The sequence below is a fragment of the Apostichopus japonicus genome, chromosome 12 (assembly GCF_037975245.1).
Source record: "Apostichopus japonicus isolate 1M-3 chromosome 12, ASM3797524v1, whole genome shotgun sequence".
Lineage (NCBI taxonomy): Eukaryota > Metazoa > Echinodermata > Holothuroidea > Aspidochirotida > Stichopodidae > Apostichopus > Apostichopus japonicus.
Window position 1 is genome coordinate 22009073 of NC_092572.1, and position 27990 is coordinate 22037062.

Below are 27990 nucleotides of genomic sequence, written 5' to 3' on the forward strand. Positions count from 1 at the left end.
GAGTAATATCCATAGTCCTTGATTAAAGGAAACCAAAAGACAAACTTGTCATATCGGTACGAATAAGTCTGTCACGACTTCCAGCTAGGCCTTTGTTATGTTAATTCGTAATTAGACTCTCTGGAAGAAGGTACGATTAAAGTAGGGGTTGATTGGAAGGGTCGGTTACAAATCTACAGAAAAAACAGATTCAATCACTCCAAATAAACGATTAATAGTACCCGTTGAATTCATGTCGGTTTATTATCTTCAATTTCTCTTAATTAATGTTGGATTATAAAATGATCAATCAAATGATGTTACACAGCCTTGTATGGTAAATAAAATAATAATAATGAGATCGTTCTCTTTCGAACATAATTCCAGTTCTGAAGAGCCTGTGCAATTTGGATGAACTTGCTGGGTAGACTAGAGTGAAGCTATATACGACGATATATCATTAACTAACTGTTGAGTAGTGGAGGCTATCGCAACCCCCCCCCCCATTTCCCCACCGTACACGCAAAGTGTGACTACTTATTAGCACATAGCTCCAAAGAGCCAATCAAAAGTGAAGCCAATAAATATCAGCCTGCACAAGTGTAAATATCTGGATGGAACATATGTGTCCTAAACTCACATTGCTCTGGAAGAATTTAATATAGATCAAGTAAAAAACAAACGAGCGTGACACCAGAGGAGTCAATGTCTTCCAAGGATGTATTTCAATCGGAGGTTATCTTCATGCTGGCTATAAGAGGCTTACATGGTTAATTTAATATATTACAGACCATTACATGACACTAAACAGTACGTTCGGTGTCATTTCCCCGAGGCTGATGACGTCATAGGTTTAAAGGCCAGGGCTCAAAGGTCAAACAGTACCTTATTAATAATTATGTGTGCATATTGCTAGTGTTAATTGGATACTTTATAGATTTCTTTGTTATAGATATCAGGCTGGGGTTCCATTGCTGATGATGCTGCACCTGTGCCAGCCTGAAACAGAGCAAACCAATAGGAAAAGGTAAACAAATAAATTTCTCAAAGACCATGTCTGGAGGAAATGACATTAAAATGTATCTTTATAAACTGTTCATGTCTAGAATCAAGCTTGAAATACTTCTTTTGCAAACTAAATGAATTCAGATAGGTCCATATGCATATGCAGTTCCTAGCGACATTGTGTGCCAGTGCATCTCATGAACCCTTTACAGCTGACAGGCTGAGTACAGACTTATTATATCGTTTAACGTTGTACTTTGCGATGACGCGCAATGTCTTACAAAGTTATGGTAATGTATATTATGGTAGTTCATACTTTATCAATTCAATGTAGTTAGTTGTCTTGAGATTAACTAACTTCAAGGGAAAATACTACACTATATAAAATCAGAACGATAAAAAAAAAACTTTTGTTCTCGCACTTTCATGTTTTTCTTGCTTTCATTTTTCTTATTTGCTCTTTGTTGCACATTTGTGTTACATTTATCAGTTACAACTATAGCTTTTACTTTCTCAAATTTGTAAACTTATTTGTGGATTGTTCAAAGTTGAATTGTTTCATGACAGACTTTCGTCGTTATTTTTGATTACTTGCGTGTAATTACTTTTACTTGTATTCTTAGTTTTACATCGCACCTGTTGATTTGTCGTTGCCATGTAAGTCTCTGTCGTACTTTGTAAATATTCATGAAGCTCATCGAAGCTTAAACGAGATTGTTGATCCCACTGCCAGCAAAGTGACATTGCTTCATACCTATAAATAGAATCAATAAAAGAGTTGCTGCAATCAGATATTTTCAGGTTATTGAAGTTATCGTTGTCTTCAGTATCCTACTAGGTAAAGTTAATAACAGTTTGGAAATGTAAAACAATGCCAAATGCGTTTATTGATACCTATGTTTACAGCGGCCGTACGCAAACCGTCAGTCTATGGTATGTGTTTGGAGTGTGAACAACCAATGTGCATCCAAACATAGTAGTTTATGTATTTTTGACGTTTTTTCAGTAAAATGGCGAGTTTATCATAACTTCTAGAAGTGTGTCCTTGCATCAACCAAATAAGTTAGCTTAACCACAATGTCGGACATATTTTTAAAAACTATTTAGATGTTGTACAAACGTCTTGGCCTGTCAAGCTCACTTACGCCAGCATAATTCATGAAAGGCCTAAATTCTTAAACATAAAGCACATACATTACTTTTTTGGTAACTTCATGTACACATTTGTTTCTCTACAAATTTGAAAAAAAATTGTAATATAAATATTTTAGTGCAAAGGTCACAATTAGAGTCAGCCATTAACTGAGCAGCATAATGATATCGAAAGCTTATTAAACTGAAAGCTGATCGTTGATGACAAGTTTTAACTTACATTTGTCCAGGACAATTGCCAGGCCGTGTTAGTTTTCCTAAAACGTCTTTTGGTTTTAGTATGTCTTTATATTGTGGTATTTTAGCACCTACAATAAAAATGGAGCACAAAAAGACATAGCAAGATCGCAGAACTGATGTGTCAACATCTATAATGAAACAACCCTATTGACTAATGCAAAATATTGTGTTAATTAAATTCTGAATTATAATAAGTTAGAAATATTATCCACTTTCAGATGGTTTTCATAGTAGAAGCTCTGAATAGATAGTATTACTGTTCATCTTAAGTAAAAACTTATCGTGAAGAAATAAATTGAATTGTTAATTTTCAGTCTCAACAACACTGCATATTTCCCGTTTATATTCTGACCATGTTTTGTATTAAATCCTTTACTGTTAATATCATAACAACGTAACAATTGTATAGAATAAACATATGTCAGAATATAATGGCTTTCTCCATATGTGTGCATGATGCAGATTGTACAACTAGTAGGTATTCTAGTACGGTCTTATTCGATCTACGATCTTCTAGACTGAGAAAAACACGACAACACAAATGTCAACTATAGAAAGCTTTACAAACAAATCATAAATATTCTGAATAAAAGCAATACTTAATACCTCTATGTGAAAGGAACGGTAATGCAAAATAATACTTACCATACGAAAATATTTCCCACAGGACAACACCAACAGCCCAGAGATCGCTTTCTCGTGTATATTCTCCTTTTCGCTTCGCTTCCGGTGGGAAATTCAAATGAACTATTCCATTATTCTAAAATAATAGAGGAAATGCATTAAACGAAAACTAGATAACAAATATAGAAATTTTGTTTTACTTTGAATCGAATTGTAAATTTTTCTGGCGGATGTAATAAGAGTTATTAGAGTATATATCATGCAGCGTTAAGCGAAACACAAGTCGAGTTTCCATAGTAATTTTTCATATCAAGCAACAAGAAATTTTAATGAATTTGTATAAGGCAGCTTAAGTCACGAATTTTGATACATGCAGGAGCTTACCTTTTCAAGTTCCTCTTTAAGTCTGCCTCTTGAACACATTACGTAACAAAAGTCATAAAGTTTACAAGAAAAGGAAGAGTTTCCAGTTTGAGAAATAAGTAGTTTCTCAGTACTTAATCCGGGATGTATCCACTGAAAAATTCATGAAAAAAAGAACCCAGAAATTTGAAAAATGATTAGTCAAGAAAGTTTTAGAAGACACAAACTTTGCATTTCTCAAAGGATATTTGTACACAACGAAATTCAAGTAATTTTAAAAACATATCAAGAAAATAAAAACCGGAATATAATTCTTACATGTACAGTAGTTGGACTATACAACTTACATTCGAAGTCATCATTTCAAATTTAGTAACACTCACATATGTGATACTTTTTACAACTATTGGAATATTGCTACTACAAATCAGGATGTTATTTCGCAGGATTTTATTTCGTCATCACTCTCAATGTATTAACCAACACCAGACTTCCAACTGTTTAAAACGTTTTGCTTTATCTGTAATTCATATTTGATAAGATTTGGCTCGATGCAACCTAAACCAGTGTGTTCTTTAAATAATTGACAATACACCTTATGACAAATTAACCGATCAGTTGGAAAATAAGACATCATCACATATATTTGATATTATTCTATAGATCAACTTTTACAAGACTAGTCTAAAAGAACTTGGCACTTCTATGAACCTGGTTCTAGCGAAAATGGATCGATGTACCGAACTTCATGACTCCATACTTTACATTATAACGCAATAATTTGTATCAACCCCGAAGATATACTGAATGTAAAAACACTCATTCATTTCCATATTAAGATATCTTACACCATTCTGATGAAGAAACTTCATGCCGTCGATAACGTTAGATGCAAATGTTAGAAAGTGCTGCGGTACCGGTTCCATTGCATTCCCGTAGAGAAAGCTTTGTCCAAACGTAATTTCAAGATACGTTCTGACGGTGCCAAAAGCCATATATTCTTCCAAGCAGTATGTAACACCTGCAATATGTAATAATAATATTTTTGGCCAATATCACCACTACATAATGGTATGTTGCGAAATCAACATTTCAAGAAATGTCATATTTCTTATATTTTATCATGCACAAACTATATACGAATACATTTATGAATGAACCAACATTTTCATCATGCATTATTAATGTTGATAAAATATCATGCTTACAACCACTGATGATGGTGAACTTAAATGATGAGAGCAAAAATCTACCTGACTTCTCAAAAACTCCAAATGTTTTGACAACATTTTCGTTTTTGGGGAGGGTGGCAATGTGTCGAAGGAAGTATTCCGTTTCCTCGGAAGCTTTTGTAACATCTGTAAAAGAAAAATATCAAGTACAAAACAGACGGTCTGCATTGTAAACTAAGGCCAATCCCCTTTAACATATAGCTAAGATAACTTCATATTCTTTAAGTCTTAATATACAACCAGTAGTCCGAGTGTGTGTAATCGTTGTATAATCTATATATAAAGTCATTAAAACCAGGCTAACACTGTGTTGCAAGTGACTGTAAGAGTAAGATTGCACACCATTCTCTTGGTTGTAATGTTATTGTTATAGCCACGCTATGCTGGCATACCATCGTATTGTTACTTTCTTTGTATATGTTAATTTTCACGTATTGTTGTAGTTGTAAGCATCTCAGTTATGTTGGTAATTGTGTCAGTGTAATTGTGTGTTCTTTGTTAAGTGTCTTAGATATATATTGTAAGGAGCTGAGGCTCGGGTAGTCTGGATTGCGTCTCATTGGAATGGATATGGATTGGGCCGACGCACATTGTCGTATATAGTTAATAATTACGTATTAGAAAGAGTTCCACGCAGTCTCAGTTTCGTGTTTAGTTGTGTACATATAATTTAACTGTCTCGTACTACTACGACAGGAACCATGTCGTAGCCGAATTAGCTGGTGAATGAATAATCATATATAGTTACGGTGCGTATAATGACACAGTGCAAGTTCTCAGAACATACCTGTGCAACTCCTCATGTGTGTATAAGTTTCATTTACAGTCCCTTTATTTAATATCCCAAGCCAACGCTCTCGCATTGTTTCCGGGTTCAGTTGTGCAACAAACGTTACATACGCTCCGTCGAATTTCTTCAGCTTGTGTGGCTCCTGTGTATGGTCTTCTTCATCTATGCTTGCATACATGTCTGGATCATTAATGGAAATAGTGATACCTCATGAAGTGAGAATGTGGATATATAATAAACCAATCTAAACGACCAAATAATCAAACATTTGCCATGCAGGGGACTGCTGATTTTACAACGTTAAGCAATCATAACAGCATAAGGAGGAAGCTTATAGGTGACGTAGTACGCATAGGTTAACTATAATCAGCATGTTTTTCTTGATATCTTATATTCTATGCAGAAAGAACGCTTTATAAATGTTTCTACAGCTTTTTCACTGTTCGTTTTTTTTTTCTTTAGGTGGTGGCGTTTTTCACTTAAATTTTAGGAATGATTTTCCTTTCAGGCAAAACTAATCAACTATTTTTTATAATGAGTTTAATTTGATTCAATGAACGAGATCCTACAACGAATGAACATTACCACGCATACAGAAAATAATACGTACGAAGATCATTTTTCGCAACAGTCTCCGAAGAATTTACAAGAGTATCGATACGTTGAAGTGGAAAATCTGGGGTTTGCGGAAGATCTCGCCTGTCGAAAAGAGTTGAAAATTTGCATCACTTGTTGTAAAGTAATGAAAAAAAGACCAAAAAATCAATTGTGAAATACTTGTTATATAGTAATGAAAGATAGACCAACAAATCAATTGTGTATCACTTATTATATAGTAATATAGGAAAGACAATCAATTGTGCATGACTTGTTAAATAGTAATGAACGAGAGACTTACACAGTCAAATGTGCATCATTTGTTATATGGTATTAAAAGAAGTATCAAAATATACAAAGGTGCATCACTTGTTATATAGTAATGAAAGAAAGACCAACAAAATCAAATGTGCATCACTTGTTATATAGTAATGAAAGATAGACCTACAAATCAATTGTGTATCACTTATTATATAGTAATGTAAGAAAGACAATCAATTGTGCATGACTTGATAAATAGTAATGAACGAGAGACCTACACAATCAAATGTGCATCACTTGTTATATGGTATTGAAAGAAGTATCAACAAATACAAAGGTGCATCACTTGTTATATAGTAATGAAAGAAAGACCTACAAAATCAATTGTGAAATACTTGTTATATAGTAATGAAAGATAGACCTACAAAGCAATTGTGTATCACTTATTATATAGTAATGTAAGAAAGACAATCAATTGTGCATGACTTGTTAAATAGTAATGAACGAGAGACCTACACAATCAAATGTGCATCACTTGTTATATGGTATTGAAAGAAGTATCAACAAATACAAAGGTGCATCACTTGTTATATAGTAATGAAAGAAAGACCAACAAAATCATGTACAATTTCGCAGCTGTGCTGCCGGTGATGTGTTCTACTTGTGGTAGCTATTCAATGATCTAGCTGACATTGTTTAGTATTTATCATTTAAATGGTTAGTATCGTCGTCTAATCTATATAGTTCATCATGTCCACTATATCGTTCGACGCCGAGTGAAACCATCCATACTTGGATGTTTTGTATTTTATTTCACTGAGATATTTCGAAGCCTTCCTCATAGTAGACAAATACTGCAATTTATTCGTAGTCATTCAATGTATCATAAATGATAAGATATTAATATGTGATAATTACGGAGTATAATCATAAACAGAAAAAGGGAAAACGGCAATGAAAATTAAATAAGGAGTAAATCAAAAAAAAAAAAAATACATTACCTTATTGCTCTTAGATTAGAGCACCACGACAAACATTTTTCTGAAAATACATGAAAAGCTTATTAAATAACGAAATAATTGATTGAGAACATAATTATATGCAACGACCGTAACGGCTTCAATTGTTTGCCGTGTAGAGGTACGGTATTATTTTCATCTTAATTTATGTGACCATTACGCATGTTATGAAAAACTAAATTGGTTTAATAAATATATCGTATGCAACTAACCTAAAAGTAAACGTTAATAATCCCTTTCTTTCTTTTTTTTTAAGTGTGCCATTCAGTAACTAAGCACTATTGTAACGATGGCATAATTAATTAATTACTGATTGTTAAAAGCATACTGCTTTAGTTGACTATTTTATAAGGTAGTGCAAACACAGATACATCTACACGCATAAGTATAACAATTATAGCTGTTTATTAAAAAATGGATACTTGCTTTTAGTTGACATGGTGACTAGCAAAGCAAGGATGAAGGTAGCAATCACTGACAAGGTGTAAATTATCCAGGAACTATCTCTCCGATATATCCACGAGCTTACTGCCAGAAAAATAACACTTTAACCGTTTAGTTAAAATACATGATGTTTTTCGGGGAATTATAATAATATTAGGCCACCCTCTTTCCCGCCACCGTTTTCCACACTAACATTACTCCCACCATCCCCTCCATCACGGGACATCACATATTTGGTGATTTAAAAAAAAAGGTAATAGGTTGGACAATTCAGAACAATTAAAAATCTTCCAGCCTCACTTGGGGTTCGAACCCAGGCCTCCCCGGGGATTGCTAGACCTGCCATAACCCACAAACTATCGATTGAAGGAATATTCCAAATTTGGAAAGTCGTTATTTAAACGAGGATGGAAACAATTTCTTTTCGGATAAGAAATGGATCAAAATTGCGATAATTTGAACAGCGCATTTTGAATTGTAGTATGAAATAGAAATTAGAAATACCAAATACATATTTAAAGAGCTGTCGGTTGAATTAGAAGTTAATACCAAGTAATTTATTAATGTGCCCTTACATAATATCCTTTCTTGGCATAAACCGTTGACCGTTTTTCCTTATATGGAAGTAGGCAATAATATAAAGGATTTTTTTCTTTATGGTTGTTGGAAAATTTAATATTTTTCCGCTAATCATTTTTTTAAAAGGATGCGTACATTACATTAACTTACATTCCTTTTCTACATTGACGATGCTGCTCACGTCAATATTACCGAGGGCGTTGCTAGCTGTACACCTGTACATTCCATTGACGTAAGTGTCTTTACTTGGCAACTGAAATTCCCACAATTGAGTTGTAATGTTTGACTTGTTCAGAGGTTTTAAGTCAATTGTTTTCCACCCAAACATATCATCAAACTTCTGAAGGAAAACATCCGGTGTTGGATTACCGTCAACTTTGCAGATAACCAACAGGATATCTGCATCATTCGCAACATTGATAGTGGATGGAGTAACCATTTGGACGGTAGCCGGATCTGTTAAAGGAAAAAAAAAACATGACATTCTCGATGTAAGATGATTGGGGTTGAAAGTGGATCAAATTCGTTGGTTTTTCTTGCCCAGATGAAAAGTTGCATATGTATAAGATGTGTTCATGTTATGTATGTACCTTGGGTGATATGGTTAGGCAAGGGAAAATTTCAAATTAGGAAAAGCACATATAAATCTTAACGTTTAAGTAGTGTAAGACCCGTTCTTGTAATAGAGAAGGTTCTCTTAGGCATACTCACACCAAACATTTAACATCTGTTTTGACATTCCCTTCCGGTCACCTTTCAATTCACAAACTAAGTCTTTATTATGATGTTTGCGGTCACTTTGAAACGATGCAAAGCTGCATAATCTCGATACACTGTCACTAGTGTTAGTCTGTGTACCATGCTCTTCAGGTGTGCATGTAATGTTGTCTAGAGTCCAGGAAAACTCAACAATCGTCCCTATGGGACTAACATCAACACAGCAAACTGCTGTAATCGTCTCGTTTTCTATTATGATCTTATTTGCTCTTAGCTCTGGCTGACCTGTTGTAGGAAGCAAAATTGCAAATATGATAATTTCAATGTACACATTTACTGTTTATCATCAAAAACACAATTAATTTATAAAGTAATTTAGATTAGCTTTAATTGCATTAAGTTTTTTGGACAAAACATATTGAAAATCAGGTGTAGAATAAGACCGAATTAAAGTTTAAAGACATATATGTCCACTGTATTCATGTCTGACTCTGCTTCATTCGAAACAAGGGAGACGTCTTGGTGGAGGGGGGGGGGGGGCAGCCTTACAATATAAACTAACGATTTAAGTTGTCAACAACCGATGGTGTGCATATGTGATTTGACGGATGTACGTTTAGTACGGGTGTTTTTATACTGTTTCTTTAGGCTTTCACATTTTTTTGCCTTATTGGTTCTATATATTCAATATTTTGGTTTTTGTTACTATTTGGTTTTATGTTTTACATTTGCAAAGCGCTTTGAGCAGCTTTGCTTATTATGCGCTATATAAGTATTACTTAATATTATTACGTTGTTATGTAAACAATAAATGCACATTGCGGTCTAATTTGGAAGCTGTTCGGGTGTTTCAGTCGGTAGGTCTATATGTACTGCTGTTCTTAACAGTGGCCTGATAAGCTTATTTAACAGACTATTCTTCATGGTTTGCTTACTGTAAATTTGAAGGAGCGCGTAATCCATCCATAACCGTAATCCTGTATACATCGCACAGACATACATGCCAGCGTCAGCCACTGTAACATTAGTAATCTCCAATGACGCATATCTACCATCGTCTGATAGCTTTGATGTGTACCGATCATCCTGGTTATATGGTTCCTTTTTGTGGCTATGGCCGGCATCAGTTATGGTTACATTCTCGAAGAACCACAAGGAAGTCACATCTCCGGTGAAGTTGTTCGTGCATGCTAGCTTTGCACAACTACCGATTGCCTCTGTATGTGTTTGGATGCCAAGACAGCCTAATTTTCGAGAAGAAAATCAAAAATTGCATTTATTCATTTCATTAACTCAATTTTTTGTTATGTTTGTTTTTGGCTTCCGTCCCTCACTTTCGATATTTTTGAACTCATTACAACGACCTGATAGTTCCTTCAATTCGATGATTGTTTTATTTTCTTCTTCTTTTTGGCGTTAATTGGTACTTATACGATATGCGGTATACTTGTTTGATAAATGTCCTCGGACTATTTCTGTCAACATCAAAGCCTATCTATCCCACGCGTGATGAAAGCAGGCTTACTGAATTAATAACGTTATGTTAGTTACCCTGGATTTGCCACAAAAAAAGGGGCGATAAAACATTCAATTGGTCAAAAGGAAAACCATCATTTTAGATTGCAAACACCTAATTAGAAACAATTAACGTAGCTATACGAAGCCCACGATATCAATAGTTTGTTAAAGAAAGATTAAAGGAAGTATTGCGACCCAACAAGAAAAGGTGCGGCTGAAAAAGAAAAAAAAAATATCATCTTCAAAAGTGGTTACCTTCAAATATGAGAAAACACGCCAGAGTCCAGACGGCAGAAGTGATCTTGTAAGGACAGGTAACCGATAGATCGATCTTCATCATGTTCTTTCGTCCTGGAAACAACCGGATGCTTATGTATTAACCTGTAACTGATCATACTCGCGTCGTAGTAAATATGGCGGACTAATTTAACTTCCTGGTTCGTTTATTAATTGATCATGTATGAAAAGTGATCGCAAACATGATTGTCTGTTGTTAATGCGAAAGTGAAATGAAACATGTTTGACGTGTGTCTGTGTTTGATGTGGGTGCTGCGTGGTGTATTAGTGTAGGAGTCAAAATGGCCGGCCACGGCCCCTGGTGATCAGTGGCGTAGCTAGAAGTTTTGGCGCCCGGGTGCAAGAGTAAAAAATTGCGCCCCCACCTCCACTACTAAAAGAAAATGAAATTGCGCGCGAAAAATGTTGGTTTTTTATTTCGGGTAAGCGGTTACAGCCCCCCCCCCCCTCTTCCCCCTAAATCAAGTTGTGCTCATACGCCTATGAAATTTCCACCTATCGAAATCTACTGCCTTGGAACTGTTTAATGAAATACCGAAATTTCCGTGACATGTTGTTATTACAGAATACAGAACAGAATTAAAAAAAGAGAGAAAGCGGTCAACATGGACTGAACAACATGGAGGCACTTGCCCCACCACCCAACAATTTAGCTTCCCTTCCAAACAAGGACAACTGTTCCTCCTCGTAATCCTCTCTTGCGCGCCACCTCTATCTCGCTCTCTCTTTCTCTTCTCTCTATTTACAGGCAAACTGTTTGCAAGGCAGTTAATTTGAGTAAATTTGCTAGCAAAAAATGTTTATTTTACCCAGTGTTCCTTCTAATTAACGCGCTAAAACCTGGATATTCAGATATTCCCGTGGAAGGAAGTGGGTCCGTTCTTTGTCTAATATTTCGCTCCTGTCTGGAGGTGTCCAGGTTCATCATTATTTCATTTGCGTACACATTTTTGTCAAGGAAGAAATTCTCCATCTGAATGTAATTATAAGTAGACCTATTAATTTCAGGTGACATGCGGGTGAATCGAAACTACTGAAACTGGATGAAATTAAAACTTTTGAAGACTTAATTACACTTCAGAAGAAGTATTGTGCTCTATTAACTGAGCTACTCGATCCACAGTTTTTTCCTTTGCTGGAGTGAACAACAGTACCTTGCAGGCAGGTCAACCAAGACCCACACCCCTTTGCATCCCGTACTGCAGGAAAGTGCAAGCAATGGTCTTGAAGATAAATTCAGCTGAAATGGATTGTATCAATGGGAATGTATCAATGGGAATAAACAAAGTATACCTGTTCAATTGAAGTATGTGTTTCCTAGTCGAGTATATTATGCGTGTTCTAAGTTCTCACCAGAACATTGGTTCTGGCTATCAAGTACCACAGTGCGAGTACTGTTTTCGGGATTTGGAGTACAAGTGTCCAAGTGCTGCTTTTAAATCTGAGCACCGACTACGAGAATTGTTTCATCCAAGTGATAGGTCACATAATCAAAACCCAACATTTTGGCCGTAACATGCACGTCAAAATGGTAATATAACCGAAACCCTACAACCCATTAAGGATAACAGACAGAGTATTAATTATAGTCCTTGATTAAAGGAAATCAAAAGACAAAGTTGTCATATCGGTACGAATAAGTCTGTCACGACTTCCAGCTAGGCCTTTGTTATGTTAATTCGTACTTAATTCAGTTGGAAGAAGGTACGATTAAAGTAGGGGTTGATTGGAAATCTACAGAAAAAACAGATCCAATCAATCTAAATAAACGATTAATAGTTCCCGTTGAATTCATGTTGGTTTATTATATCTATTTCTCTTAATTAATGTTGGATTATAAAAAGATCAATCAAATTATGATATACAGCCTTGTATGGTAAATAAAAATAATGATTATAAGATCGTTCTCTTTCGAACATAATTCCAGTTCTGAAGAGCCTGTGCGATTGGGATATACACTTGCTGTGTAGACTAGAGTGAAGCTATATACGACGATGCATCATTAACCATTTCCCCCACTCTACTCACAAAGTGTGACTACTTATTAGCACATAGCTCCAAAGAGCCAATCAAAAGTGAAGCCAATAAATATCAGCTGCACGAGTGTAAATATCTGGATGGAACATATGTGTCCTAAACTCACATTGCTCTGGAAGAATTTTATGCTCAAGATCAAGTAAACAACAAATTATTCTAAACGAGCGTGAGACCAGAGGAGTCAATGTCTTCCAGGGATATATTTCAAATCGGAGGATATCTTCATGTTGGCTATAAGGGGCTTACAGAGTTAATGTAATATATTCCAGACTAATCAATGGCACTAAACAGTAAGATCAGTGTAATTTTCCCAAGGCTGATGACGTCAAAGGTCAGGGCTCAAAGGTCAAACAGTACCTTATTGATAATTACGTGTGCATATTGCTAGTGTTAATTTGATACTTTATAGATTTCTTTGTTATAGATGTCAGGTTGCGGTTCCATTGCTGATGCTGCTGCACGTGTGTCAACCTGAAACAGAGCAAACCAATACGAAAATGTAAAAAAAAAAAATTCTTAGAGACCATATCTGGAGGAAATGACATTAAAAATGTATCTTAATAAACTGTTAATGTCTATGAAGCATAAAATAACTTCTTTGGCAAACCAAATTAATTCAGATATGTTAATATGCATATGCAGTTCCTAGCGACATTGGGTGCCAGTGCATCCCATGAACCCTTTACAGCTGACAGGCTGAGTAAAAGACCTTATTATATCATTTAACGTTATTGCATGTACTTTGCGATGACGAGCAATGTCTTACAAAGTTATGGTAATGTATATATGGTAGTTCATACTTATCAATTCAATTTAGTTAGTTGTCTTGAGATTAACTAACTTCAAGGGAAAATACTACACTATATAAAATCAGAACGATCAAAAACTTTTGTTCTCGCACTTTCATGTTTTTCTTGCTTTCATTTTTCTCATTCGCCTCTTTGTTGCACATTTGTGTTACATTTATCAGTTACAACTATAGCTTTTACTTTCTCAAAAGTTGTTAACTCATTTGTGAAGTTTTCAAAGTGGAATTGTTTCATAATAGGTAGTCGTCGTTACTTTTGGTCACTTGCGTGTAACTACTTTACTCGGCCTTTTGGCTAAGATCATATGTAGTACATGTTCCCTTTCAAGGGGAATGGTGATGCACACCCGACGATGATCACACAGTCACAGTTCCGATGCAAGGGGACTGGGGTTTAGAGCGGATCAGTCGTTCGGTAGTTAGGTTTTCGTGCCCAGGTTCATTCCTGGGCGACTTTTTCTTAAAAAGTACTTGACGTATATTCTTAGTTTAACATCGCACCTGTTGGTTTGTCGTTGCCATGTAAGTCTCTGTCGTGCTTTGTAAATATTCATTAAGCTCATCGAAGCTTAAACGAGATTGTTGATCCCACTGCCAGCAAAGTGACATTGCTTCATACCTATAAAAAGAATCAGTAAAAGAATTGCTGTAAACAGATCATTTGAAGTTTATTGAAGTTATCGTTGTCTTTAGAATCCTACTAGGTAAAATTAATAATGGTTTGGAAATGTAAACAATGCCAAATGCGTTTATTAGTACCTATCTTCAGCGCCGTACACAAACCTACAGTCTATGGTATGTGTTTGGAATTTGAACAACACATGTGAATCCAACAATAGTAGTTTATGTAGTGTTGTCGTTTTTCCAGTAAAAAAAAGGAAGTTTATCATTAACTTTTTGAAGTGTGTCCTTACATCAACCAAATAAGTTAGCTTAACCACAATGCCGGACATATTTTAATAAACTATATATATGTGGTACAAACGTGTTGGCCTGTCAAGCTCATTTACGCAAGCATAATTCATTATAGGCTTAAATTCTTAAAACATAAAGCACATAAATGACTTTTTTGGTACCTTCATGTACACATCTGTTTCTTTGAAAATTTGAAATACACTTACAATATAGAAATATTATAGTACAAAAGCCACAATTAGAGTCAGCCATTAACAGAGCATTATAATGATATCGAAAGCTTATTAAGCTGAAAACTGATCGTTGATGACAATTTTTAACTTACATTTGTCCAGGACAATTGCCAGGTCGTGTTAGTTTTCCTAAAACGTCTTTTGGTTTTAGTATGTCTTTATATTGTGGTATTTTAGCACCTACAATAAAAAAGGAGCACAAAAAGACATAGCAAGATCGCAGAACTGATGTGTCAACATCTATAATGAAACAACCCTATTGATTAATGCAAATATTGTGTTAATTAAATTGTGAATTATAATAGGTTAGAAATATTATCCACTTTCAGATGGTTTTCATAGTAGAAGCTCTGAATAGATAGTATTACTGTTCATCTTAAGTAAAAACTTATCGTGAAGAAATAAATTGAATTGTTAATTTTCAGTCTCAACAACACTGCATATTTCCATTTTGTATTCTGACCATGTTTTGTATTAAATCCTTTACTGTTAATATCATAACAACGTAACAATTGTATAGAATAAACATGTGTCAGAATATAATGGCTTTCTCCATATGTGTGCATGATGCAGATTGTACAACTAGTAGGTATTATAGTACGGTCTTATTCGATCTACGATCTTCTAGACTGAGAAAAACACGACAACACAAATGTCAACTATAGAAAGCTTTACAAACAAATCCTAAATATTCTGCATAAAAGCATTATTTAATACCTCTATGTAAAAGGAACGGTAATGCAAAATAATACTTACCATACGAAAATATTTCCCACAGGACAACTCCAACAGCCCAGAGATCGCTTTCTCGTGTATATTCTCCTTTTCGCTTCGCTTCCGGTGGGATATTCAAATGAACTATTCCATTATTCTAAAATAATAGAGGAAGTTCATTAAACGAAAACTAGATAAAAAATATAGCAATTTTTGTTTTACTTTGAATCGAATAGTAAATATTTCTGGCGAATATAATAAGAGTTATAAGAGTATATATCATGCAGCGTAAAGCGAAACACAAGTCGAGTTTCCATAGTAATTTTTCATATCAAGCAACAAGAAATTTTAATGAATTTGTATAAGGCAGCTTAAGTCACGAATTTTGATACATGCAGTAGCTTACCTTTTCAAGTTCCTCTTTAAGTCTGCCTCTTGAACACATTACGTAACAAAAGTCATAAAGTTTACAAGAAAAGGAAGAGTTTCCAGTTTGAGAAATAAGTAGTTTCTCAGTACTTAATCCGGGATGTATCCACTGAAAGATTCATGAAAAAAAGAATCCAGAAATTTGAAAGATGATTAGTCAAGTAAGCTTTAGAAGACACAAACGTTGCATGTCTCAAAGGATATTTGTACACAACGAAATTCAAGTAATTTTACAAACAAATCAAGAAAATAAAAACCGGAATAAAATTCTTACATGTACAGTAGTTTGACTATACAACTTACATTACCAGATTACCAGATAAATTTAGTAACACTCACATATGTGATACTTTTTACAACTATTGGAATATTGCTACTATAAATCAGGATGTTATTTCGCAGGATTTTATTTCGTCATCACTCTCAATGTATTAACCAACACCAGACTTCCAACTGTTTAAAACGTTTTGTTTATCTGTAATTCATATTTGATAAGATTTGGCTCGATGCAATCTAAACCAGTGTGTTCTTTAAGTAATTGACAATACACCTTATGACAAATTAACCGATCAGTTGGAAAATAAGACATCATCACATATATTTAATATTATTCGATAGATCAACTTTTACAAGACTAGTTTGAAAGAACTTGGCACTTCTATGAACCTGGTTCTAGCGAAAATGGATCGATGTACCGATCTTCATGACTCCATACTTTACATTATAACGCAATAATTTGTATCAACCCCGAAGATATACTGAATGTAAAAACACTCATTTATTTCCATATTAAGATATCTTACACCATTCTGATGAAGAAACTTCATGCCGTCGATAACGTTAGATGCAAATGTCAGAAAGTGCTGCGGTACCGGTTCCATTGCATTCCCGTAGAGAAAGCTTTGTCCAAAAGTAATTTCAAGATATGTTCTGACGGTGCCAAAAGCCATATATTCTTCCAAGCAGTATGTAACACCTGCAGTATATAATAATAATAATTTTGACCAATATTAACACTACATAATGTAATAGAAATGTCATTTTCTTGTATTTTATCATGCACAAACTATATTCGAATACATTTATGAATGAACCAACATTTTCATCATGCATTATTAATGTTGATAAAATATCATGCTTACAACCACTGATGATGGTGAACTTAAATGATGAGAGCAAAAATCTACCTGACTTCTCAAAAACTCCAAATGTTTTGACAACAGTTTCGTTTTTGGGAAGGGTGGCAATGTGTCGAAGGAAGTATTCCGTTTCCTCGGAAGCTTTTGTAACATCTGTAAAAGAAAAATATCAAGTACAAAACAGACGGTCTGCATTGTAAACTAAGGCCAATCCCCTTTAACATATAGCTAAGATAACTTCATATTCTTTAAGTCTTAATATACAACCAGTAGTACGAGTGTGTGTAATCGTTGTATAATCTATATATAAAGTCATTAAAACCAGGCTAACACTGTATTGTAAGTTACTGTAAGAGTAAGATTGCACACCATTCTCTTGGTTGTAATGTTATTGTTATAGCCACGCGATGTTGGCATACCATCGTATTGTTACTTTCTTTGTATATGTTAATTTTCACGTATTGTTGTAGTTGTATGCATCTCAGTTATGTTGGTAATTGTGTTAGTGTAATTGTGTGTTCTTTGTTAAGTGTGTAAAAGTAAGTTGGCCTGACGTTTCGATCCTAGCAGGATCTTCTTCAGAGGCTAAATGACAAGTTACAGTAACAGAGGGGACAAAAAAACCCCTTTGTCCCCTCTGTTACTGTAACTTGTCATTTAGCCTCTGAAGAAGATCCTGCTAGGATCGAAACGTCAGGCCAACTTACTTTTACACATTCTATTACACAGGCTCTCTAGTGGATAAGCAGTTTGCTAACAGTTTTATTTCATTTTCTTTGTTAAGTGTCTTAGATATATATTGTAAGGAGCTGAGGCTCGGGTAGTCTGGATTGCGTCTCATTGGAATGGATATGGATTGGGCCGACGCACATAGTCGTATATAGTTAATAATTACATATTAGAAAGAGTTCCACGCCGTCTCAGTTTCGTGCTTAGTTGTGTACATATAATTTAACTGTCTCGCACTACTACGACAGGATGCATGTCGTAGCCGAATTAGCTGGTGAATGAATAATCATATATAGTAACGGTGCGTATAATGACACGGTGCAAGTTCTCAGAACATACCTGTACAACTCCTCATGTGTGTATAGGTTTCAGTTACAGTCCCTTTATTTAATATTCCAAGCCAACGCTCTCGCGTTGTTTCCGGGTTCAGTTGTGCAACAAACGTTACATACGCTCCGTCGAATTTCTTCAGCTTGTGTGGCTCCTGTGTATGGTCTTCTTCATCTATGCTTGCATACATGTCTGGATCATTAAATGGAAATAGTGATAGCTCATGAAGTGAGAATGTGGATATATAATAAACCAATCTAAACGACCAAATAATCAAACATTTGCCATGCAGGGGACTGCTGATTTTACAACGTTAAGCAATCATAACAGCATAAGGAGGAAGCTTATAGGTGACATAGTACGCATAGGATAACTATAAGCAGCATGTTTGTCTTGATATTTTATATTCTATGCAGAAAGAACGCTTTATAAATGTTTCTACAGCTTTTTCACTGTTCGTATTTCTTTTTTTTCTTTGGGTGGTGGCGTTTTTCACTTAAATTTTCTGGAATGATTTTACCTTTCAGGCAAAACTAATCAACTATTTTTTATAATGAGTTTAATTTGATTCAATGAACGAGATCCTACAACGAATGAACATTACCACGCATACAACAATAATACGTACCAAGATAATTTTTCTCAACAGTCTCCGAAGAATTTACAAGAGTATCGATACGTTGAAGTGCAAAATCTGGGGTTTGCGGAAGATCTCGCCTGTCGAAAAGAGTTGAAAATTTGCATCACTTGTTGTATAGTATGAAAGAAAGACCAAAAAATCAATTGTGAAATACTTGCTATATAGTAATGAAAGAAAGACCAACAAATACAAAGGTGCATTACTTGTTATATGGTAATGAAAGAAAAACCTACACAATCAAATGTGCATCACTTGTTATATAGTAATGAAAGAAAGACCTACACAATCAAATGTGCATCACTTGTTATATAGTAATGAACGCGAGACCTACACAATCAAATGTGCATCACTTGTTATATAGTAATGAAAGAAAGACCAACAAATACAAAGGTGCATCACTTGTTATATAGTATTGAAAGAAAAACCTACACAATCAAATGTGCATTACTTGTTATATGGTATTGAAAGAAAATCCTACACAATCAAATGTGCATCACTTGTTATATAGTAATGAAAGAAAGACCTACACAATCAAATGTGCATCACTTGTTATATAGTAATGAACGCGAGACCTACACAATCAAATGTGCATCACTTGTTATATAGTAATGAAAGAAAGACCAACAAATACAAAGGTGCATCACTTGTTATATAGTATTGAAAGAAAAACCTACACAATCAAATTTGCATTACTTGTTATATAGTATTGAAAGAAAAACCTACAAAATCAAATGTGCATTACTTGTTATATAGTAATGAAAGAAAGACCTACAAAATCAAATGTGCTTCACTTGTTATATAGTATTGAAAGAAAGACCTACAAAATCAAATGTGCATCACTTGTTATATAGTAATGAAAGAAAGACCTACAAAATCAAATGTGCATCACTTGTTATATAGTAATGAAAGAAAGACCTACAAAATCAAATGTGCATCACTTGTTATATAGTATTGAAAGAAAAACCTACAAAATCAAATGTGCATCACTTGTTATATAGTAATGAAAGAAAGACCTACAAAATCAAATGTGCATCACTTGTTATATAGTATTGAAAGAAAAACCTTCAAAATCAAATGTGCATCACTTGTTATATAGTAATGAACGAGAGACCTACACAATCAAATATGCATCACTTGTTATATAGTAATGAAAGAAAAACCTACAAAATCAAATGTGCATCACTTGTTATATAGTAATGAACGAGAGACCTACAAAATCAAATGTGAATCACTTGTTATATAGTTATGAACGCGAGACCTACACAATCAAATGTGCATCACTTGTTATATAGTAATGAAAGAAAAACCTACAAAATCAAATGTGAATCACTTGTTATATAGTAATGAAAGAAAGACCTACAAAATTAAATGTGCATCACTTGTTATATAGTAATGAACGAGAGACCTACAAAATCAAATGTGCATCACTTGTTATATAGTAATGAAAGAAAGACCTACACAATCAAATGTGCATCACTTGTTATATAGTAATGAAAGAAATACCAACAAATACAAAGGTGCATCACTTGTTATATAGTAATGAAAGAAAGACCAACAAAACCATGTACAATTTCGCAGCTGTGCTGCCGGTGATGTGTTCTACTTGTGGTAGCTATTCAATGATCTAGCTGACATTGTCTAGTATTTATCATTTAAATGGTTAGTATTGTCGTCTTATCTATATAGTTCATCATGTCCACTTTATCGTTCGACGCCGGGTGAAACCATCCTTACTTGGATGTTTTATATTTTATTTCATTGAGATATTTCGATGCCTTCCTCATTGTTATTCGTTCGTAGTCATTCAATGTATCATAAATGATAAGATATTAAACATGTACTAATTACGGAATATAATCAATGCAAAAAAAAAAGGGAAAACGGTGATGAAAATTAAGTTAAATTAAGAGTATATCAAAATGAAAAAAGAAATACATTACCTTACTGCTCTTAGATTAGAGCACCACGACAAACATTTCTCTGAAAATACATGAAAAATTGATTAAATAACGAAATGCTTGATTGTGAACATAATCATATGCAACGACGGTAACAGCTTCACTTGTTCACCGTGTATTATTTTCATCTTTATTAATGTGACCATTACGCACGTTATGAAAAACTAAATTGGTTTAATGAATACATCGTTATGCAACTAACCTTAAATAAAAAGGTTTATTATCCTCTTTTGTTAAGTGTGTCATTCAGTAACTAAGCACTTTTGTAACGATGGCTTAATTATTTAATTAATGATTGTTAAAAGTAAACTGCTTTTAGTTGACCATTTTATAAGGAAGTGCAAACACATGTGATAAGTCTAAACGCATAAGTGTAACAATTATATAGCTGTTATTAAAAAAAAATGGATACTTGCTCTTAGTTGACATGGTGACAAGCAAAGCAAGGATGAAGGTAGCAATCACTGAGATGGTATATATTATCCAGGAACTATCACTCCGTAATATCGACGAGCTTACTGCCAGAAAAATAATACATTAACTGTTAAGTTCAATTCAATGATGTTCTTCGGGGAAGTAAAATAATATTAGGCCACCCTCTTCCCCATCGCCGCTTCCACACAAACATTACCCACCCTCCCCCTCCCCTCCATCACGGGACATCACATATTTGATGATTTTTGTAAAAGTAGGTAATAGGTTGGAAAATCCAGAGCAGTTGAAAATCTTCCAGCCTTTATCGGGATTCGAACCCAGGCCCGGGATTGCTAGATCTGCCATAACCCACAAACTATCGATTGAAGGAATATTCAAATTTGGAAAGTCGTCATTTAAACGAGGATGGTAACATTTTTTTTCGGATTAGAAATGGATCGGAAATGCGATAATTTGAACAGCGCATTTTGAATTGTAGTATGAAATAGAAATTAGAAATCCCAAATACATATTTAAAGAGCTGTCGGTTGAAGTAGAAGTTAATACCGAGTAATTCATTAATGTGCCCTTACAATGCTTACATAATATCCTTTCCTGGCATAAACCGTTGACCGTTTTTCCTTATATCGATATACGCAATAAAATAAAGGATTTTTTCATTATGGTTGTTGGAAAATGAAATATTTTTCGGTTAATAATTTTTTTAAGAGGTTGAGTACATCACATTAACTTACCATCCTTTTCTACACTGATGATACTGCTCACCACAATATTACCGAGGGCGTTGTTAGCTGTACACCTGTACATTCCATTAACGTAGGTGTCTTTACTTGGCAACTGAAATTCCCACAATTGAGTTGTAAGGTTTGACTTGTTCAGAGGTTTTATGTCAATTGTTTTCCATTCAAACATATCATTTAACTTCTGAAGGGAAACATCTGGTGGGGGATTACCGTCGACTTTGCAGATAACCAACAGGATATCTGCATCATACGCAACATTTATAGTGGATGGAGTAACCATTTGGACGGTAGCCGGATCTGTTAAAGGAAAACAAAACATGAAATTCTCAATGTAAGATGACTGGGGTTGAAAGTGGATCAAATTGTTTGGTTTTCTTGACCAGATGAAAAAGCTGCATATGGGCATCAGGTATACTGTAAAGACAAGATCCTTGTTCAAACAGTCAACATTAACATTGGTCAGGGTTTGGATTATACTAAGGAAATTAGGGCAATAGGATTGGGGTTGAGATAAGGGGTTGTGGTTAGGTGTTGGTGTTTGGATAATGGTAAGGAGTTGATTGGTGGGGTTAGGCATTTAGGGTCGGGTGATAATACGGTGATTCGTAATCATAACTAAGAATATTATTGATGTGAACCATTAGTGATATATCTTGATGTACTGTTAGCCCGTGATACAATTTTAATAGCCATGATATTTTAAAGTGCTGAAAACCCCCCATATTTACTTCCAAAGGAAAATTCAATTGGAGTAAAAATCTTTCCTGGTAAATTTAACTAAAAAAAGGAGACATCCACAGGGTTGCTGCAATGAAGTATATATAAACTGGTAAAATCAAATTGATTACTAAGACGATTAGATCTCCAATTCTGCAATGAGTTATCTACAAGAAAGTTGACTCATAACATTCCTTTAAAATTATAGTAACATAAGCTAGCTTAAAAATGAGACATTTAAGTGCACCTATTTGGATTTCTACAATGCTTCACCACACAATATACAATATGTGTACATGTAATGTATGTAAATTGGGTGATATGGTTAGACAATTTCAAATTAGGAAGAGCAAATATAAATCTTAACAATTAACGTATCCAGTATTAATCAGTGGAGGACCCGTTCTTGTAAAAGAGAAGGTTCTGTAAAAAATATACTCACACCAAACATTTAAAATCTGTTTGGACATTCCCTTCCGGCCACCTTCCACGTCACAAACTAAGTCTTTATTATGCTGTTTGCGGTCACTTTGAAACGATGCAAAGCTGCATAATCTCGATACACTGTCACTTAGGTTAGTCTGTGTATCATGCTCCACAGGTGTGAATGTAATTTCGTCTAGAGTCCAGGACAACTCAACAATCGTCCATATGGGAGTAACATCAACACAGCAAACTGCTGTTATCGTCTCGTTTTCTAAGATGGACTTGTTTGCTCTTAGCTCCGGCTGACCTGTTGTAGGAAGCAATATTGCAAGATATGATAGTTTCAATGTACACATTTACTGTTTATCATCAACATATATCATATAAAGTAACATATAGGGTAATAAAGATAACTCAAAGTTCACATTTCAAAAGAAACTTATGAAAGTAATTTAACTTAGATATAAATTTGTACAACTGGTTTGTATCTTGTCTTCTCTTAGATACGGCGGAAGTCCAAAAATAGATATCTTAATTGTCGGTGCAGTTAAATAGCCAATAAAAGGCAGATGTTGTTTTCTATCAGTTAAGGCTTGTGTGATGCGCAAGGCGCAGCCCATCAAGTTCTTTGTCTAACAAGAGTACCATTTTCGTGACTTTCACGCATGTATAACCTAAGCACGTTGACAGAGGGTCTCCGGATAGTGTCTGCAGCTAACGTCCACCACAAAGTAATTTCTGTAAGTCCTTTGAAAATGTAGTTGTACGTAAATCATTGATAAACGTATTTGGCGTGACCATCGTAATGTTTATTTAATTTTAAGAGTAGTAGCGTGTGTAACTGACATAACTAAGCCCTTATAGTTATTATCATTAGTTTGACAGGTCTCGCTTTCTTAGAATTTCTTTTATCTCCATAAGAAATAATTGACAAGTTAATTAAACGAACGATCTGGCATGAATCAGTCTTTGTGACGAATTTACTTCAATCGAAGTTTTTACATAAAATATCTTAGGACTAGGCTGACTTAACTATGCACACAACCTATGAACAGTACTGTGTTCATCGTACAACCTGTCCTAGAAGCAAGTCTGAATATTTTGGGAATTCTCTCGTTCTCTCTAGTAGAGGATAAATGCTTATAAAGTAGTGACTGCATTCTGGTATTGGCAGATGTTCGAAAGAGGAAGTGAGAGTGCACTCATATTTAATTATAACAGACTAGGTAACAGCAGATTGCCGGGGTCTTGAACAAGACTAAGTTTAAACATGTTGCATTGCGTTTTTGACGCAGTGGGTACGTTTTGCGTTATTGTTGCGGTGCGTTCGTTTCGCGCTATTGGTTCAATGCGTCTAAATTTCGTCGATTATTGTACTGAACTAGTATGTTAGGACAAGATTGAATACATTTACTCAGCTAACAGATAATGTGTTAGTCTGTTCTAGTACTTAGTCCCTTCCTTACGCTAGCTTGTTCATCGATTCTGTACTTTGATTGCATTAATATTTTGAGGCAAATCACATTGAAAATCAGGTGCAGAATAAGACCGAATAAAACTTTAAAGACATATATGTCCACTGTATTCATCTCTGGCTGTGCTTCATTGAAAACAAGGGAGACGTCTTGGGGTCGGCCAGCGTTACAATATAAACTATAACGATTTAAGTTGTCAACAACCGATAGTTTGCATGTGAATATGTGATTTGACGGATGTATGTTTGTTATGTAAACAATAAATGCACCTTGTGGTTTAATTTACAGTTGTTTCTGTCGGAATAGGTCTGCATGTACTGCTGTACTTAACAGTGGCATGATAAGCATATTTAACAGACTATTCCCCATGATTTGCTTACTGTAAATTTGCAGGAACATGTACTCTTTCCATAACCGTAATCCTGTATACATCACACACGAATACGTGCCGACGTCACCCACTGTAACATTTGTAATCTCCAATGAGGCAGATCTACCATCGTCTAATAGCTTTGATGTGTACCGATCATCCTGGTTATATGGTTCCTTGGTGTGGCTATGGACGGCATCAGTTATGGTTACATTCTCGAAGTACCACAAGGAAGTCACATCTTCTCCGGTGAAGTTATTCGTGCATGTTAGCTTTGCACAACTACCGATTGCCTCTGTCTGTGTTTTCATGCCAAGACAGCCTAATTTTTGAGAAGATAATCAAAACATTGCATTTATTCATTCCATTAATTCAATTTTTGATATGTTTGTTTTAGCTTCCGTCTCTCACCATCGAACTCATTAGAACGACCTGGTAGTTCCTTTTATTCGATATGTTATTTTATATTTCTTCTTTTGGGCGTTAATTAATTGGTACTTATGCGATATACGGTATACTTGTTTGATAAATGTTCTCAGATCCTTTCTGTCAACATCAAAGCCTATCTATCCCACGCGTGATGAAAGCAGGCTTAATTAATTAATAAGGTAATGTTAGTTAACCTGCATTTGCACAACAAAAAAAGAGCGATAACACATTCAATTGGTCAAAAGGAAAACCCATCATTGTCGATTGCAAACACCTAATTAGAAACAATTAACGTAGCTATACAAAGCCCAAGGTATTAATATATGTTCGTTAGAGAAAGATTAACAGCAGTAACGCTACCGTACAAGCAAAGGTGCGGATGAAAAATTAAAAAAAAACATGATTATCATTTTTCAAAGCGGTTACCTTCAAATATGAGAAAACACGCCAGAGTCCAGACGGCAGAAGTGATCTTGTAAGGACAGGTAGCTGATAAATTGATCTTCATCTTGTTCTATCGCCCTGGCAACAACTGGATGCTTATGTATTAACCTGTGATTGTACATACTCTCGTCGTAGTAAATATGGCGGACTAATTTAACTTCCTGGTTCGTTTATTAATTGATCATGTATGAAAAGTGATCGCAAACATGACTGTATGTTGATATTGCGAAAGTGAAATGAAACATGTTTGACGTGTGTCTGTGTGTGTGTGTGTGTGTGTGTTGTGTGCATGGTGTATTAGTGTAGGAGTCAATATGGCCGGTCACGGCCCCTGGTGATCAGTGGCGTAGCTAGAGCTTTTGGCGCCCGGGTACAAGAGTAAAAAATTGCGCCCCACCCCCACTACTGAAAGAAAATTAAATTGCGCGTGAAAAATGTTGGTTAGTTATTTCGAGTAAGCCGTTACAGCCGTTACGCCTATGATATTTCCACCTTTTAAAATCTACTGTCTTGGTACTGTATAATGAAATACCCGAAATTTCCGTGACATGTTGTCATTACAGAATACAGAACAGAATTTAAAAAAAAAGGAGAAAACGGTCAAAATGGACTGAAAAGAAATCACAATCTATAAATTTGCTAATTAAAACAACTACATTCAGTTCAGATTCTTATTAGTAACTGGAAAATGTTCATGCCTGATGACATACATCAATTTCGTCATGTTTTTCTAAAAGTGCCTATTTTTAAACTCTCATTCTCCAATTTCAGCGCCCCCTTAACCCGGCGCCCGGGGCACGTGCCCTCCTTTGACCTCCCCCTCCCTAGCTACGCCATTGCTGGTGATTGCTCTCGTTTACTGATGAAGGAGCTGGCGGTTGTTAAGGTTATAGGGTTATGGTTAGGACCCATACTTTTTCAATCCTTTTCCGTTACCGTGAAGCCGGGCTTAGTAACGTCCTTCCACGTTGTCAGTATTGTAAGGAACAATATATATGCATTGCACTGTAATGAATAATAATTCAATGTTTTACTATATTATTATCAATGTAATCAGTAAAGTAATAAATCAGTCAATGATTGGAAGCAGCGACCACCGCAAAACACACGCATGCATTCATCAAATAGTATGTAGTGAAGCATTGTGAAGATGCTGATGGTAAAACAAGTCATGCAGCTCAACATGAGATCAACCATCCATACACACAAATGATACGGAATGTTTCAAACACCATTTTCAACAAGTAATTATTTAACACATGAATCATCTCAATCCAACACTCAAATATGATTTCTTTTCAGGGGAACATGATGTTATTTTAATTTAAAAAATATTTTACGATATATAAAAAAATTAATATTAATTTTAGTACTATTAATTTTAATATTAAAAATTTTACGATATGCTATATCTTATACTAAGACAGATCTGAACGGCGAGATTCGCATTTTTATGATAGCTATAGCTGTGTGGAATTGTTCAATACATATTTCTACAAATAGGTAAACTCAGAGGTGCTACAGAAGTGGTATTGATAGTTGCTTCACGTATTTCTCGATAGGAGAGGCATGAAACCTTACAATCTAACATTAAGGTCACCAGTCTTGTCCCCACATAAACTCAAGAAGTCAAATAAGGGTCACGAAATATGTTCATACTTCAACGCGCATTTGAATGTCACACTCAAATCATTTTTAAGCGTGTAGACTTATAATACCCTGACTAAATGACTTTCTATTGCATTTAGTAAAGTAACTTGTGGAAGGACAGCTGAGTCTGCGTGAAGGAACTTTTAAAACTTTTAGTAATTTGACTTTTACAAATAATTAGTGATTGAATAGTCAGAGGTCATAATCATTTATGGCATATAAGTTTAGATACACAATTATAAATAGTATCGTGGCATTTGCATTACTTCTGGCTTATAAATAAACATATACATATGACGGTAACGGATATTTGGTAGACATTACGTATCAAGATCTTACCATTTAGTCAAACGATACAAACCTAACCAATAAATTAATTAACTTATAAATTTCAAAGTTTACCTGAATTAGAGACCAGCACTGTGAGAATATCTGGTAGAATTATCAGCTTCATATCTTCCTTAATTTATAAAAAGTAAAGTAAACTAAACAAAATGTATTATGATCACACTACACGGAGATGATTGTATGCTCTGAAATCATAGAATGACT

The 27990-nt window shown here is 34.8% G+C and overlaps 2 protein-coding genes across 3 annotated transcripts; both read right to left on the reverse strand.

Moving 5' to 3' along the window:
- Positions 1–224: 224 nt before the first annotated feature.
- On the reverse strand, positions 225–11153 carry LOC139977102 (uncharacterized). The gene is made up of 15 exons (XM_071986185.1): positions 10776–11153; positions 9938–10246; positions 8997–9287; positions 8436–8741; positions 7689–7790; positions 7245–7284; positions 5996–6084; positions 5383–5565; positions 4617–4721; positions 4212–4384; positions 3385–3516; positions 3022–3136; positions 2357–2444; positions 1621–1738; positions 225–978 (listed from the first exon to the last, which is right to left on the reverse strand). The coding sequence occupies exons 1-15, from the start codon at positions 10858–10860 to the stop codon at positions 898–900; spliced, it is 2217 nt and encodes a 738-aa protein (XP_071842286.1). The 5' UTR covers positions 10861–11153; the 3' UTR covers positions 225–897.
- A 288-nt stretch (positions 11154–11441) lies between these two features.
- On the reverse strand, positions 11442–27989 carry LOC139977101 (uncharacterized). 2 transcript variants are annotated; one of them, XM_071986183.1, is made up of 16 exons: positions 27841–27989; positions 25771–26793; positions 24926–25237; positions 23087–23377; positions 21919–22224; positions 21166–21267; positions 20732–20771; positions 18780–18868; positions 18161–18343; positions 17141–17245; positions 16757–16929; positions 15931–16062; positions 15567–15681; positions 14903–14990; positions 14164–14281; positions 11442–13325 (listed from the first exon to the last, which is right to left on the reverse strand). In XM_071986183.1, exons 2-16 carry the CDS (start codon positions 25850–25852, stop codon positions 13245–13247), a joined length of 2217 nt encoding a protein of 738 aa, XP_071842284.1. In that variant the 5' UTR covers positions 25853–26793; positions 27841–27989; the 3' UTR covers positions 11442–13244. The 2 variants fall into 2 exon arrangements, with proteins under 2 accessions (XP_071842284.1, XP_071842285.1); XM_071986184.1 differs by lacking the exon at positions 21166–21267 and having other exon boundaries at positions 27841–27988.
- Between the last annotated feature and the right edge of the window lies 1 nt (position 27990).